This window comes from Camelus dromedarius, chromosome 12 (assembly GCF_036321535.1).
Source record: "Camelus dromedarius isolate mCamDro1 chromosome 12, mCamDro1.pat, whole genome shotgun sequence".
In the NCBI taxonomy this organism is placed as follows: Eukaryota; Metazoa; Chordata; class Mammalia; order Artiodactyla; family Camelidae; genus Camelus; species Camelus dromedarius.
This window is the reverse complement of record NC_087447.1, coordinates 31,522,114-31,539,715: the sequence shown is the minus strand read 5'-3', so window position 1 is coordinate 31,539,715 and position 17,602 is coordinate 31,522,114. Positions and strand designations below refer to the sequence as shown.

General features: G+C 35.9%; 1 protein-coding gene across 1 annotated transcript; it reads right to left on the bottom strand.

The window, feature by feature from the left end:
• Window positions 1-3,212: 3,212 nt before the first annotated feature.
• Window positions 3,213-3,738, bottom strand: LOC116155241 (probable protein BRICK1). Its single transcript, XM_064491855.1, has one exon. The coding sequence runs from the start codon at window positions 3,736-3,738 to the stop codon at window positions 3,535-3,537; it is 204 nt and encodes a 67-aa protein (XP_064347925.1). The 3' UTR covers window positions 3,213-3,534.
• Window positions 3,739-17,602: the final 13,864 nt, after the last annotated feature.

Here is a 17,602-nt window from a genome sequence, read left to right as displayed (position 1 = left end):
AAGGAAACTGTGGTCTATTCTTTAGGGGATAGACATTACCTCAAACTATAGGATTTTGAATTTTAATTAAATTTTACCTTATGGAAACACTAAATTAAAAAAGATCGGAGTAAAGGTTGACATAAGTGGGTTAAAAAAATTAGTTGTCCCTACTGCTTTATGTTCAGCCAAATTCTCTTTCATGTGTGAATAACAAAATATTGTTTATATATATAAAATATCTTGAAATTCCTATTTGTGTGTATATCCTTAGAAAAAAATCACTTGGATAGTGATAAACTGAAAATGAATAAAAGCTTTTATAATGATGGAAAATTTTTAAATAATGATTTTTTAAATTATTTATTCTGTATTTTAAAGAAAGTATTCAAAGGAAAAATTGAAATATATCTTGTGCTTAGGATTTATTGAGCTTCACAGATTTGTGGGTTTTAGTTTTTATCAACTTGGAATGTTTTTTGTATTATTTCTTCAAATATTTTTCCTGATCCCCTTTGCTCAGGAACTCCAAGTACATGTATATGCATTAGGTGTTTGAAATTGTCCCATGACTTACTGATGCTCTGTTTATGTTTTATTTTCTAGTTTTATTTTGCTCTGTATTTTATTCTAAATAGTTTCTATTGCTATTTACCCAAGTTCACTAATATTTTCTTCCATAGTGTCTGATCTGCTTTTAATATCCATTGCATTTGCTATTACAGTGTTTCTTTTTCTACCTCTGTAAGTTAGATTTAGATCATTTTTTGTATTTTTTATATTCTCTATTCAACATGTTCAATCTTTATTCTAACTTCTTGAACTATGTATAGTTCAAGTTACAGTTATATAGTTATAATAACTGCTTTCATGTTCTTGTTTACTAATTCTAGTGTCTGTGCCATTTCTAGGTCTGTTTCTGTTGATTAAATTTTCACCTCCTTATAGATTTCCTGCTTCTTTACATACAGATAATTTTTTATTGGATGCCAGCTACTGTGAATTTTGCTTTCTTGCTGTTGAATATTTTCATAACCCTATAAACATTCTAAATCTTGTTCTGAGGCACAATTAAATTATTTTGAAAAAGTCTGAGCCTTTGGAGGATTATTTTTAAAATCTGTTAGATGAAACTAGAGCAGCCATGAGTTTAAGATGAATTTTGCCCAACTACTGAGTTGAAACCTTTCTGAGTACTCTACTTAATGCCTTGTGAATCATGAGTTTTTTACAGTTTGGCTTGTGCCAAAAGTAAGTACTTTTGACTCTAGTTTTGTTTCAGATTAAATGGCAGTGCAGTTAATCCTTGAACAACGTGGAGGTCAGGAGCGCCAACTTTCTGCAAAGTCTAAAATCCACATATAACTTTACGGTCAACCCTCCTTATCCATGGTTCCATACTTGCAGATTCAACCAACTGCAGATCCTGTGGTGCTATAGTACGGATTTATTGAAAAAAATCCACATATAAGTGGACCTATGCGGTTCCAAACTGTGGTGTTCAGAAGTCAATTGTGTAATCCTTACAGGTTGTTCTTTCACTGGCCTTGGGATGGTTTCCTCACAATTACATGCTGATCATCTCTCAGCTAAGGACTCTAAGGACCTTTTTGTGGATCTCTAGAACTCTCTCAATATAGCCCTCTCTTCTACGGTATTGTGCACAGCAGACTCCAGCCACCTTATTTTGTACATGTACATGGTTCTCCTTCCTCAACTAAGCAAGACCACTAGGCTTGTTGTTCCTAGGTTGTTCCTACCTCTGTTGCAGCCTGCAAGTTGCTCCAGGCAATAAACCGGGACAATTGTATGGCCTGTATCATTTGTTTTTGCTCTCTCAGGAATTACTCTCTGCACTACATGATGTTCAATGTCTAAAAAAGATTGTTTCATATTTTTGTTTGTTTTCAGTTGCTTCAGGTTGGAGTATAAATACAGACCCTTTTACTTCATCTTGATCAGGAGAGAAAAAAAATTGATAGTTAATGACTTGACAGTATCTTCTATGATCCTGCCATGATGTGAACCAGTAATTTTTTGAAATTACTTGATTCTTTAGATTCTAGATAATTACATTTTTACCACAGGGACTTTTGAGATTTCCTTTATGCATGTTGGTCACATGTCCCTTACCTTTTCTGACTTTAATTCACTATGGATATTGTCCCTGTTGGGTTCCTGTTGCTTTTTAATTCAATCCATAACAGCAAGTCTCTTGAAACCTGCAAAATCTATAGGTAAAGTATTACAAACAGTTTAGACAGTTTATAATTCTGTTCTTCTAAACCACTGTTTTTCTCTTGATTTTTAACTTTGAATTCTATCACACAGTTATTTCTTGTTATGTTATGTTAATGTTTTAATTACTATTTATGACATTTTAAGCCACAGGTAAACAAACTACCACTCAGAGACCAAATCTGGCCTTCAGGCTTTTTGGAAATAAAGTATTATTAGAACATAGCCATATTCTTTTGTTTAAATACTGCTCATGGCTGCTTTCACCTTTGCAGTGGCAACACTGAGTAGCTGTGACAAAGAAATGTCCATTTTATAGAAAATGTTTGCCAGCCATGTTTTAAGTTGTAAGTAGTATGTATGTATGTGTTTGCACATTTACATTTATTTTTCACATATCAGAGCCAAAATTGTTTTGAGAGTTAGTATCAGTGTACCTAAAATCAAATTTCAGCTGTAAACCTTATCAGCTATTCGACTTTTGCCAAGTTATTTGACCTATTTCAAAACAACCTGAATTCAAAATGGGAATATTTATTCATTTAATACTTATAATTAGGAATAAATGATAAAAGTATGCAGAAAATGCTTCATTCATAGTACACATTTAATAAAAACTCTTATTACCTCCATTAATAGAATGAATCTCATGAAAAACAAAATTTTTTTTTTAAAGTTGCAGAGTTTATTAGGGAAATAAGAGAGGCAAAGACACCCCAAATGACAGAATGAAAACTCTGAAAACGTCCCTTTTCAAGACAAGTGGGGGCCTGGACTTGACCTCCCCCAAAGGACAAGAAACTGGTGTGTTAGCAACAACATTCTCTGGCAGCCACCTTGCCGGGGTGTGAGGGTCTCAGCCAGGACAGCTTCCCAGCCCCGGCCAAAGGTGGGGAGGAGACAAAGACTGTAGATACAATGCAGAGGTGACTAGAGCTGCAAGGAAAGGCTGAGAGAGGGAGAGAGAGAGGTGGGGAGGACCGTGACAGAGTCTCAGGCTTTTGGCTCTTAGCGCCTCAAATACGTTGACAAGTAGTTCTGCAAAATGTTTCCGAAAAGGTAAAAACGCCCAACGTTGTTGCCAAGAGTCCCCCTGGCCCCCTCCCAACGTGCCACCTCACGCTCCTGGGTGTACATGGCAGAGCCCAAAGGCCACATTTTTGAAAAAAAGAAGAACAAGAAGAAGCCCTGTTGTTCTGTAAGGAGAGAGGAAGGAGCTGAAGGCTGCTGGGGCCTTTCCCACATTGGCCTGTGTTCTGTAGAAGCAACTTCCCAGCAGCAGTGTGGCACGATTCTAGGTGAGGGTCTCACCTTTTGTCACCTGGCTTCAATGTACTCTATTCTCCGTTCAAGAGCTGTCAATGTCTCGTTTAGTGTTGCGAGTCTTGAACGGCAAGACATATCGAATAAGTTGAGAAAGTCTGTGATTGTCATGATGCTGCTGGTGATGACCTCATTGTACTCCCGGTTCGCCCAGTCCTGGTGGATCTCCCGCTGCACTGGGTCCTCTTGTCCCACCATGGCTGCTGCCTAAAGAATAGCTCAAAACAGAAATTATGTGCATTTCATCATTATCAAAAAACTGAAAGTTTGTCTTCTTTCTCTTATGTCTAAATGTTACGATGTTAACCTCTAAATTGTTAAACTCTTGTAAGAAGCAAGTTACTTACACAAAACCTTTAATGAGGACCTAATGTTTAGACTGAGAACTTTGGACAAATTAGATCACTTACAGCTCTGGGATATGATGAACACTCCCTATTGTTGCCGGAGATTAGGTTCTTGTCTCACGCAGGAAAGAACTGAAGAGTGAGACACAGCAAAATGAAAGTAAGTTTATTCAGGGAGAGGCATACTCCAAGGACTGAGTGCAGGCTGTGTCTGAAGGCAAGAGAGGCCCTAGGAGAGACACATTCCATAGACGGAATTCCATCTGTCTCACTCAGAAGGGAGTGAGGCCACCAGTTGTGGGGTGGTTAGGTTTTTACAGGCTGCCTAATTTCATATGCTAACAAGGGGGAGGATTTTTCCAACTACATTGGGGAAGGGGCAGTGATTTCTAGGAATCGGGCCCTGCCCACTTTTTGGCCTTTTACGGTCAACCTGGGAACTGTCATGGCAATTGAGGGTGTGTCATTTAGCATGCTAATGTGTTACAATGGGTGTATAATGAGGCTCAAGGTCTACTGGAAGTCGAATCTTTGCTATCTTGATTCTAACCATTTTGTTGTATTCTCTGTTGCTGTGTCATTCCTTCAATGGTTGTGCCCTGTCCCCTTCCCTCCTGTCTCACTATAAGTCCAGATATGTTTTATAGGAGTAATCATTTTTCAAAAATCCTCTGTTTAAAGGTAGGGTCATCTCTCTCTCCTTTTTTTTTTTTTTATTGTTAAGGTTTATTTACCATTTAGTATACATTGTTTTAGATACCCAAAGAAAGTGAAAATGAGTCAGCTGTGAACTGGACTATATTAAATCCACACCATTTTCTGTACAATCCCTCACCTTCACCCTTTAGATGCTAAAAATCCATTTTCAATTTGGGTGATTTAAGCAAGTCCTTTCCCATAATGGCACCTTCTCTCTGAATGAGAAAAGATGGATCAAACTGCCATAGTCACCAGTATCCTCCAGCTCTCTTGGGCTCAAAAGACCTTGAAAGCATTTCTCTCTGCAGTTCTGAAGAAGAAAGGTTTGGGAAAGACCACACAGGCAAATGTTTTTCTTCCCGGTACATTTTCTCTGTGGTGCACAGAAGACTGGAAGTTTGATGTTTGCTTTTCTTTGTAAATGTGATGCTCAAGGCCTGATGCCCGGGCTTTGGCTTCTGTGTCCAGTCTACAGTGCCGACAGGGAGAACGTGAAGAGCTAAGTTCAGAATTGTAACTTCAGAAAACTGAACTCATTTGGGTGGGCCAAGCTTTATTTTCTACTATGCTGCTTTAAAATGTTCTAAAACTATGTGCATGATATGCTGTCAGACATACCCTACAAAATACAGTCGTAGAATTAAAGAAAATATTTTAAAATACACATTTACATTAGACATGTATTTGGATCCAGGCTAAGAGAAAACAAGAAAATGAATAGTCTGATTATTTTGCTTGTGGAATTACAACATATATTTGTTTCTTATTTTGAAATGTCTTACTGTTTTTCATAATTAAAAAAAGACACCTTGTTTTATAGTGTACATAAGATGAAATAAAGTGTGAAATTGTTTTATGAAGAAATGTTATACTCTATATTGTGCATATAACTTTAAAATACCAATTTAATTTTTATTCATGGGATTTATTTTTAAAGTTTTCTTTAAGGGTTGTTCCTCAATTTCATTTCAGCCTATTCTGAATTCTTCCAAAATAATATTTGATTCCTATTGTTTTCACTAAAAGACAAAAAAAAAAAAAAACCCAAAAACCTCTTGACTTTGTTCCTTTATCAATTAGCTGATCATTTATTATTGATTTAATGAGTGTCTGGGAGGATATCTGGGGTTGCAGGCCAAAATCCGTAAGCCTCAGCCTTGGCTGTTCGCTACTTTCAAACAAGGATTACTAGATTCAGACTCTAAAGAGACGTTAATAGACTAGTATTTACCTTGTCTTGCATCTTGTCAGAAAATCAGCAGTGGTAGCAAGGCAGAAGAAGTGGCTTTGCATATACCACATATTGAAAACATCTTAGCCACCTTAACTGTGGATTTAGTTACACTTCATTGTAATTTAGTTGCCAACAGAATTAATATAATCCAATTTGGAATTAATAGGAAAACAATGTCTCAGAAGAGAAACTGGGACTTGGCCAGCCAAAGGTACATCTTTAGTAGCCCATTCAGCTCTGACTGCTGAGTTTTAAGAATAAAATCAAAGCTGGACCCATTCAGGAGAATGAGGGCATTCTGAAAGCATCATTTTGAACGACAGTTCAGGGAACTGGGCATGTCTATCCTGAAAAAGAGTAAATGGCAGGAAGAACATGATGTTGTCTTAGTCTCAAATATTTGAAGAATTACATGTAGCAAAGAGTTGAAAACTCTTCTCCCTGGCTTCATGGTTGTGTAATCAATATTAAATGGCAGACGTTTAGGTAGACAAATTTGTGCTCAGTAAGACCTAGAATTTCTGTGCTACCACAGGAGGAAAATTGTGAGCTTTGATAGGTAGTAAGTTCCCCATTTCTATTAGGTCATCTCTTGTCAGTGATAAATGTTCAGGGGAATTGAGAGATTGTCAGATGCGTTAGATTCTTTGAGATCCTTCCAAACCCATAGAATATGTGATCTTTAAATTTGTTCATCCAAAGGAAAAAAAAAAAAAAAAAAAAGCAAAAGCAAAAGCTTAATTTCTGTCTACACAAAGCCACAGGCCCTGATTCTTCAGGTTTTATACTTAATTCTACTTTCATTAGACACATAGTAGAAGGGCACTAAATAAGACATAATCATAGAGTGAATGTCAGTCTGATTGGATCTTGATTTTTAAAAATGTAATTTCTTGAATTAAGAAAAAAAAAACTCTGTTTTTGTGATACAGTAAAAGGTGAAAAAAACAAAACAAAACAAAACAAAAACAACTGAGGAGGACCTGGAGGCTTAGCTAGGGTAGCAATGCTATTCACCATGTGATGTTGTTCAGTCTAAGGTTGAGGCAAATACTGGTAAAGGCCTAGATTCTGAAGTCATACTGACAGGAATTTACATTCTGACTTTGCCTGCTTCTAGCTGTGTGTCCTTGAGCAATTTATCTCAGCAGTCTTAGTCTCAGATTTTGTTCATTTGCAAAACTGAAAAAGCCAGAGTATAAGAAAAGAAAAAATATGAGATAACATATGTAACAGGCTTGGTACTTTTAGTGCTTGGTTATTATTGTGATAGTATCCTTACACGTGATATAATATCCTGAAAAAAACCTTGGGGGAATTTTCAACCTCCCCATCCTGAAAAGGGTTACCAGTTGGCTGAAATAATGTTCTGTTACAATGTGTTAAGTGTTTTAAAACTTTTTTTTAAATTTAAATTTAATTTTTTAAAATCTATTTTTCTAAATGGAATTACTAGGGATTGAACCCAGGACCTCATGCATGCTAAGCACACACTCTGCCAGTGAGGTATACTCTCCCCACCGTGACATGCAAGTCTTAATGAAAAACCATACCATCTGTTTTCTTGTAATATTTTCCCTGTGCCTAATTAAGCAGAGTTGTTTAATTTAATAAATTACAGGAGATTCTAGAATGGTTAAGACCTGCCCTCAAGAAGCTAGTCTAGTGAGAGGGGAAGATAAATGTACAAATATATACAGTTACATCAGAGGGGAAAAGAAAAACTAAGCAAAGTTATATAGATTCAGAGAAAGGAGGAGATGCATTTACTCAGTTAATTCAATGGGAGACTTCATGAGGGAGGAGGCATATGATGGAGGCATAAAAGAGAGTGTGGAATTTAGAGAGATGAAGGAAGACACTCTAGGAAGAGTTAAAGAGTCTGAAAAAGGCATGGACAGAGAACTGTGTTTAGTGTTTATAGAAACCATACTCCGGTGGCTGGAAAGACTTTTGGAAGCCTGGAAAATTAGGGGCCCTCAACCAAACCCCTCTCCTGATTTAAGTCACATTCCTCTCTACCATTTGTCTTACTTACCCGGCTGTCTTGGGCTTTATTTTAACTCACTTCCCAGCCTCCTCTCTTAGAGCTTCCCTCCTATGCTTATTCCACACAGACATAAGGAATCCAATTCTCTCTCTCTCTCTTATTCATTCTCTCATTTCCTCAGTCTCTCTCTCAGGACGTATACTATTAATTTCGTTTTCTCAAATCTGCGAAGTTCTTTCTGATCCTTCTGCCTGGAATTTTCCACATCCCCATCTGTTCCACCAGTCTGTAATTCCCTAGTTTTTTGCTTTTTATTCTCTTTTTTGTATACTGTAGCTACCATTTCCCACAGAAAGTTTTCCCTGACCCCCCTGTTAGATACCTCCTGTGTACTTCAATCTGTTTGCCACACTTTTCTATAATTTCCTTTTTTCCTGTCTCTATGCTCCATCAGCCTATAAATAATGCACGAGAGCAGGAATCGTATTTTTCTCTGGTTTCTCCATTACCTAGTACTGTAGTCGCCAAGGAGCGTGTACGTGCACAGCAGTTTTTCTTGGTTCACTAAATGGGTGAGTAAATGGGTACTGGAGTAATTAGCACCTTAATGTATTGAGAGTTATGAGCGTATAAATACGGACTATCCACGCCAGTGGCATAAGGATAGCGTGGCTAGAGTTCCTAAGCAGACTGGGCAGCTGAAGCACTGTCTTGATTACACACTAATGACTAGTCAGTGAGACATCTCTTTGGAATTTACTCAAATGAAAGCAAGTGGTGAGTTTAAAACATGAGAAAAAAAGATTAACAGCAATATAGTAAAAGGAAAAAAAGATTTCTTCCATATTTTGTGCCAAATAAAGGTATACTAAAAGTCCAAGATATTGGTAAAGGAGAGTATCAGTTATATAGTTGAGACAAAAGTGAATAACGGAACATACTTTTTAATAATTGTTATGTCTAATTGAGTGGTATGAATAATGGCTGAAATTGATTAGTGAAACTTTACATAAACATGTAAATGTGTTTTTTTTCCATCTATAAGACCAAGTTTCTATTTTACATTCATGTTTTTTAAAAAATTAGTAAAAAGAAATGTGCATGTGAAGGTGTGAAATGGGTGATTTATAGCTAGACTGAATAAGCTCTGTCTTTGTTTCTGGAGATTCCTGGGTGTCTGGTGTTTTGACTGTGGGCTAAGATAGGGACAGTTAAATTTAAGATATACTGTTAGAGATCATAAACTCCCTGGAAGCCCTCTGGGTCAATTTTTTTTTTTTCTTTTAACTAATGGTTTGCAATTGATCTCATTAGTTCAAAAAACTTAGCTTGAGCTCCCCCACCAAACCAAGATTCCTTGCATAGATCTTGGTGATACAGGACAGAGACACAGGGGCCCTTGGGGAGCTGGCACATGAGACACCTCTTGGCTTTCAGATAGAAAAAAAACCTGCACTCTGTTCCTCTTGTTGTAATATATTATTTAATTTTAAAATAAAATTTTATACAAGTATGCCCTCAGTTGATATATCTGTGGGGAAGCCAAGCTTAATTTCAAAGATTTCAACAAGGTTTTAAAAGTATGCAAATAAGATTATGATAGTGCTAAATTACACATAGTTACTTTTTCTGAAAGGTATGGGAAAAATTTCAAGACAAGATTGACAAATGAGAAAGTCCCATACATGGAGAATGAATTTTAGTGGGAACATAGTCATGATGTTATGCTTACAGGCAAAAGTGTGTGTGTGTGTGTGTGTGTGTGTGTGTGTGTATTTAAAATAACTACCTAGGAATAAAACTGTCTAGGAGTAAAAACAGTAGAAAAACAAGCTAACAAATAAACATACAAAAAAAGTCTAAAGGTTATAGTTGACCACAATTTAAACCAAAATCTATAAAGTTGTAAAGCTTTATGACATTTCACAATAATCATAATTTCTGTGAGAAAACCATTTCTGGACAAGAAGCAGAAAAATTATTTGTTCTAAGTGTATTTATAAACTGTGTGTGCTAGAGTTTAACATTTTGAAAGCTTGCTATGACTAGAGAAAACAGGGTACGAATTGATTGTCACAATAGAAAGTTGAAATGTTCCAGGCAAAACTAGATGTCAGTTAGGAACTCTCCACAAGTGAGTAAGAAACTAGCATCAGATTTTTATATAGTAACGGGGGATTTGAAGACACTATGCTTGACCATAATTTTGCCTTTTTCTTTGCCTACTTAGGAAAGAGAACAAGTTTCAGGACAGACACTACAGGTGGAAGGAAGGTCTAAGGTGAAAAAGCATTCCCTTCATGCTGAGTTACCACCAAGTGATTAAAGCCTTTTGATTTCAAGCTGTTCTGAGACCTGAAGGGTGAAATCCTGCTATCAGTGGAACAGGATAAAATAAGGGACGGGAAAGCATGGAATAGGCCAAGGGCTTTCCTACTCCTGAAAAATACATGAGGAAAGTTCAAAAATTCTCCTTCAAGCAGAATAAAGAAAAATCTGAGTTAAGTTAATACCTGGTAGAGAAGGGTTGATGTTCAGTGTGAGAAGAGGATGCCTTCATACTAAGGGCAGGAATTAAGCTTAAGCGTCCACTGAATGTGAGTCACTGTGCAGATGCTGGGGATACAAAAAGGACGAGATCCAAGCACAATTCATGCCTTCGAGACAGCTGTCTAGAGAGGGAGGCGGACCTGTATGTAGAAGGTCCCACTGGGGCACTAACGATGCACATATAAAGACTGGGGATGACGGAGCCTAGGCAATGGCGGTACAGAATGCCAGGACCCAGTTAAATTTGCATCTCGGATAGATAATATTGTTTTTGTTGTTTTAGTAACATATACGTATATATGATTACTTGGGACATACTATGAATATTAAAAAAAATTATTCACTGTTTGTCTAAAACTCAAATTGAATTTGGCATTCTGTAGTTCAAATGGCAACCCTAAACGCAAAAAAGATGTCACAGAGGTCTGAATACCCACACTGAGAGTTGAGGGAAAAGAGGGAGTCAGAGGATGAGAGGAGATGAGTGCATGCCAGATAAATGAAACGGTTTATGCAGAAGACGACTGCACTGGGTAACAAGAAAGGCTCAGGTGCTGCATAAAGTTCTATTTTTAAGCAAAGTTTATGAAGCGGTGACATCTGGAGAAGTAAGCAAGGGTTAGATAATAAAGGGTTGGTATGTTATGATTCGTCCTGGGAGCAGTAGGGCCCCACAGAAGGAATTTAAGGGATGACAATATCAGATCTCCTTCACAGGAAAGTTACTGTCTTCATGGGAAAACGGATTGGAGACAGGAAGCGGGAGCAGAACTACTGTCCAGGCACAATGTGCATCCACTCCAGGGGCACGTTAGTTAGAATCACATGGAGAGTTTAAAACACGGATGTCCTGGCTCCATATCTGAGATTCTGACTTAACAGGTCTCACATTCTTTTGATAAAATAATTTTATATCAAAAGAAGCATACATACACTGGAATGAAATGCAATGTGTTTTTGTAAACAAATTTTTACACTACTTCAGTGAGGTATGATTTACACACAAAAAGGGGTGCATAGTTACTGTGTATGACTTGATGAGATTGGAGATGATCATGCACCCATGAAAAAATTCACCTTCACAATCTGTGTCTTAAAAGCAATAAATCATATATGCCTGCCAATGCATCCAGCAAACTAACTGTTTATAATTCCTACAAAATTCATGGTTATTTGTATTTGTTAGATTTAAGAATAAAAAGTCATGGGACAACACATAATTATACTTCTCTTAAAATCAAGTCATTAAATATTTGATTGCCTGATTTGTTTCTTGGGTGTAACATATCAAATGGAAAATTAAAGAAAAAAAAAAAGAAACAAAAATCACTGCCTCTCCAATAGCACGTAGCAATAATTACTGTGATTCACAGACCGCAGATTCTGTGACAAGCATTGTGAAGCCCTCTACCTCTCTGCTCCTACTTGATTCTCTCACTTATTAAAATAATTATTGGTTTAGTCATTTTTATAAAAGAATCTTTTCTAATTCGAACGGAAATTCAGATTGGATCTACTATCATACTCACGAGGGTAAAACTAATGTATTAATTTGCCATTGCATTCAGCTAAAAAGAATAAATGAAGTTAAATGGTAGCTTAAACAAAGTAAAGATTTCATTTATTATCATAGAAAGAGAAGTCTGGAAGTAGGCATTTGGGGGCTAGCATGGTGGCTATATGCTGAAATCACGATTTGGGGCTTTGATTTTTCTATAAACCCATCCATGACTACTGTGTCCATTGTTTCATAGTCAAAAGAGTATTTCTTAAGTTCTAGAATTTAATCTTCCTTTCAGGTAGAAAAGGAAAGGCCAGAAGTTGGCAGGTTCTTGCCATCTGAGTCAGTGTCTCCATTTTAAGATCCTTTCTCCAGCCCCGTATAGAAACTTCTAGGTAAGTATCAGTAGCCAGAAATGTGTCACATAGTCAGACATAATTGCAAAGGAGGCTGGGAAATACAACTTTTTATTTGAGCACTTTGCTACTACAGAAAAATCAGGATCCTATTAAAAAAATTAAAAATAAAGGGGAGAATATATTTTGTAGCAAACAGAAATCTATATTTATGAAGGGACAGAGCTAAGATATGAAGCTAGGTTTTCTAATATCCAGCCCAGGGCAGATACACTGCATTACACTGCATTACAGAATGTCCCTTAGTTGCCCTGGCCTCAGATACATGATAAAACCAGAATAGAATAGAATAGAGAGTAGAATTCACTGCTTTGTGAATCTAGTAACTGTCACAACATCAGTATACCGACCAGTAGGGAGTGGAACAGTTGGGGAAATCTGTATAAATATGGTGGGTCATAAAGGACAGGTGAAGAACTTCTCTCTTTTATAGTTTATTCTGCTGATAATTAAAATCTTATAAAATATTTTGTCTTTGACTGAATTAGTTTAAATATTAGAGAAGAAACGTCAAGAATGAGAGAAATATGCTCTCATAGGTGTAAAATACAATTTATTTTAGGTCCTTGCATGAAGTCTAAGGCCACTGTAGCAATGTTGATTTATTACTATTTCCATTCCCAATTTTTATCAGGCACAGGAGCATACTTCTGCAGAATTATAGGAGCAAGGTTATTTTAAATGCTCAAATTGCTCTAGTTTTAGCATTTGATACCTTTGCCATACAAATCCATATTCCTGACCTTGATCAAACCCTGTATCATGGTGTTATTGAAATCATTACAAGATCATTAGGGGCTATTTGTTTTTCAGTTGGTCCTTGCTTGAAGATCAAGCCACTTACATGATATATGGATAAAGTATACTAAGTAGCAAATAAAAGTCATGCGGAATTAAATTAACTAAATATATCCTAACTGCAGATAAATATCTTAAAAAGAAAATCACTTATTTTTTAACGTAATCAGTTGTATGGTAGGAATAAGGCAATTTACAATATCAATGTATAGTGTTTACTTTAAAAATGTGAAGAAGATACTTTGATGAATGTGGTCAGTTCCAAAACTAATTTATTTTATTCTAAAAAAAAAAGTGAGGAACTTGTCAAGCACATGTCAAAAATTAGAAAGCTATTACTGGTGTCATTTAAGCCACTGATACTGATTAAGCACAATTTCTCAGTCAGTCAATAGACTCACATCTTAACAGAGAAAGATCCTAAGTTATATCTATAAGTTCAAACTGGCTCTACTCATGTACTAAATAGTCAGAAATTTTCTATAAAATACATAACAAGGAAGGGTTTGAGGTAAGACACTTACGCTATTCCTCACAGTTAGGTTGTAACACTTGGCACAGTGGCCAGTATATAATAAAATGTAATAAATATAAATAAATTAATAAATAAAAATATTAAAATAAATTGGTGACAGAATGTCTGGATAGATATATTAAATGATATTTAAAGAAGTACAGGACAGCCTAGTTGTTTCAATGTTATCTGTTTTATGGTTTAAGCTACCATGTATCACCTGATATTTAATCATGTTTGAGTATAGCTTACATATGAATATGCACATATCTTGAAAACATTTATTTTTTATTTTTTATTTAGGTCAATAAGACTAGTCAACTTATTGAAATGAAACTTACTTTAGGTTTTATTATATTCTGGTTCAGTTTAAGGACAAGTGTTTATATCTTATTTGCTTCAAAACTTCTAGGTAAGACAATTAGAAGCAATACAGCTATGCACCTGTTGCCTATGATACTGGGAATATCCATTTTCCTTACCCATAACTGTCATATCAAATAAATAGGCTAAGAGCTTACCTGTGATGAATGCACTCTGTTTAATGCAACAAGACAGTCTCTTAATTTGAGTACCTAGCATAGTGTCAGCTGAATCTTCTCTGCTGATTTAATTAGCAAGAGCTCAATGTTAATTATTTTGCATTTAAACATTTGAGTCTCACAGATGAAAATATATATATAATCCTTTTTCAAAATGAAAAAAAGCCCAGTAATAAAACAATTTGGTTTTTAAGGGTGTGTAAGTGTGTTAAACAGCTAATGAATTATTCAACACTCTACATCCTTGGAAGATGTACAGATTTTAATGAGCGTCTCTAATTTGACTTTCATACCATCTTACATTATTTTATTCCAAGTTGTTTTTATTGAATAGTGTTCATTAGGAAAAAATTCATCAGTTTGCCATATTTTGCAAATGAGGGAAGATGAAATATTTGTCAGGAATTCTTAGTGTAGTTTTTGTTCTAGAAGTCCTTCTATCGATAAAGAGTTTTTAAACTAATTCATTATACTGCCCTATAGGAGGTAAGCAAAATATAAGTGGAAATCTTCTCGTTTTGGTTGTGTTTTTATCCAGAAGCTACATGTCAAACTATTACCTAGAGCCCAGTTTTTAATATGCTAAGCTATTTCAGTGTGCATTACCTCTGAGTTCCTGGCTTAGACAAAGCTTAGTAGGAGAGAATGCTGGGTATAAAATTTTGCTTCATCAAAATTGTCTCAGAAGGACAGAAAACATCTTTTACTCCTTTTACTGGCAAAGTGACATTGGGATATATTTGGATGGTTCTAGCCATTCAATGCCAAGAAGAAAGGTTTTTGTTTTGTTTTTGCTTGGAGATAAAAATTAAAGAGGGGCAACCTCAAAATTACTGTGTTTGAGGATGTCATACCCCAGAGGGCAGAGAGATACGCTCATATCAAAAAATCTGGACAGCAGTGCACCAAGGGGTTAGTAAGGGAAGTCACCAGGTGTGAAGAATTTGGAGTGTCTCCTTGCTTTCTTCTCTTTGTTTATCTACGTTTTCTGCAATATACATGCTTTGTTTTTTGGAATAATATAGGTTTACAAAAAGGCATAGTCAGAAAATTCTAGAGCTAAAGGGTTGAGGTAGAAGTGAGTATCTAAAAGTATCAAAGGGTACTATTTCAGAGCACAAGATGCCAGTATAATTTAGCCTCAAGCCCTCACTGGTGATTATATCTCTGTGTTGGTTGCTGTTTTGAAGCCACCTATTAAAAGGTCAGCTGGAGTCAGTTAATGTCATGGTCTGTCTTCGTGTAGAACATGGATCTGTGGGGAATCAAATACTAAAAGCAAGGAGCAGGGACTCAGAGAAATCTTCAAGAAAGAAGATACATTTGGGAGGGTGAAGATGGTCTAAAATGGGAAATAAGTGAATGCCAGACTTTGTCCACTTAGTTTTGTTAAATTCAAAAGAATTTCCAAGAAAGTCAATCCAGTGTACTTAACACTAGCCCAATGCTATAATACTCTAATTTATTTTATTTTGGATTTAGAATTCAGTTTCTTGCAGTAGTTTGGGGTCCCTGTTAGGAAACTAGCTCACTTTGCATAATGAGAGGGGTTTTGGATAACGGTTAAGCACATGGGTTCTGGAACATGACCTTGGGAAGGTTGCTTAATTTCTCCAGAAATTTTTTTTTTTCAATTCAAATGGACTTGAGTTTGGAATTTTTAAGCTACAGATTTCATACAAGTCATGGGAGATCCGCAAATAATACTAAGAACAACAATAAAAATATTAGTAACCCTTGTTGAGCATTTATTATATGCATGTCCTTACTTTATTCTTACAAGGAGCAATGGTGTGAAGTAGTGGAATACCCTTGTAAATAATAAGAGCTTAGTAAATACTTCCTTATGCTTTCCTCTAAAACTTTGTTAATGGTATCTAAAAATGGTATATATGGTTGGCACTGTGTTTCATATTAAATTCAACAATTATACACATATATACATATATATATATATATATATATATATATATATATATATATTTTCTTATGCAGGTAACAGACTGACAATCTATGGGTTCAGTGTTTTGGTTCTGACTGCTGCTATAGTAAGGTATACAATCTGAATTTTCTTAAATGTTGTTATCATTTATTTATCAGTCAATGTACAAGACAGTAATATAAACACTATTAATTTCTTCAATCATGAGGAAGTGGAAAAGGAATATTTGAAGCTAGCCCAAATTCTTCCCATAGATTTATAGTTTACATGTGGGGAGGACTTCAGGGCATTTGAGAAGGTTGACCGTACGCAGCCATCTGATTTGATCGAGGGGGCCTAGGGCAATGATGACATGAAGAAGAGAACTGAATGTGCTTTCACGAATCCTCTGGGCCAACTCTAGGCCATCTTCCATTCTTGATTACTGGCCTTCCTTTATAATTGGCAGAATAAAATGTAAGCAAACTTCCTTAAGAGACATTCACTGGGTCTAGACTATTCCTACAGATACAGGCTATTACTATATCAATTCAAAATTAAAACAAACACATACTCAATCAAACAAGTTGTAATTTCTTAGCTAATTGTTAGTCAATGGCTTGCTCTTTCCCATTATTCTGTGCTCTTCATGGGCTCCATTTTTTCCTTATCCAGTGGTCTGGACCCATATTAGAGAATTTGTGTTAATAAAGATAGTACATCATTGAAGGAAGGTCCCAATACTGGAACCAGATTGCTTTGTTTGAATCCTTAGCTCTATCTTTTACTCTAAGACTCTTGAAAGTAACTTAACCTCATCATGCTTCAGTTACTCATCCTTCAGATGGAAAATAATAGTATCTACTATATATATGTTATATATATACTATATTCATGTTATAGTGTCTACTTATATATATATATATATATATATAACTGGGAAGAGGGGAAAAAAGTTACCTCGGTTCTTAGTCACCCAAAACAAATGAATTTTTAACGAGAGACAGAAAGTGTTATGTAAATAGAAGATTTTATTAATGAAGTAGAAAGACAGTAACATACAGTACACTCCTGAGAACTGGGACCAGCCAACCCAAGAGAGGAAAAATGGTGCCTCTCCGTTCTTCCTCCTGGCTTTTATCCTGGCTTAAGGGGCGTCTTAGTGATTGATTGATACATGGCTCAGTTCCTCGTGCTCAGGTACGCCCATCCCTTTTGTGCATGTTCTTACCCATGAAGCAAACAGAGAAACCCACGGGAGAGGGCTCAAACTGTAATGTTAATTACATTATAATGAGCATTAAGTCAAGTTAAGCCGGGTCCTTCTCTCTATTGCACAGCCGTGAGTATTTGATCCTAGCTGGCTTCTTTATTGACCCTCATTTAGAGAAAGTAAAAGTTTTTGGAGCCTCTTATCCTCATTTCTATCTAACTGCCATATTATATATATATAAAATTTGTATAGAAAATTTAGGACAGCAGATATCATATGGAAGGGACTGTGTAAGTGTTCCAAGGATTTTTGTCCAGGATCCCTATGACTCATTCTT

What these genes read in the sequence shown, in the direction of transcription:
- LOC116155241 (XM_064491855.1), bottom strand. Translation starts at nt 3,738, where the DNA reads ATGGTGGGACAAGAGGACCCAGTGCAGCGGGAGATCCACCAGGACTGG.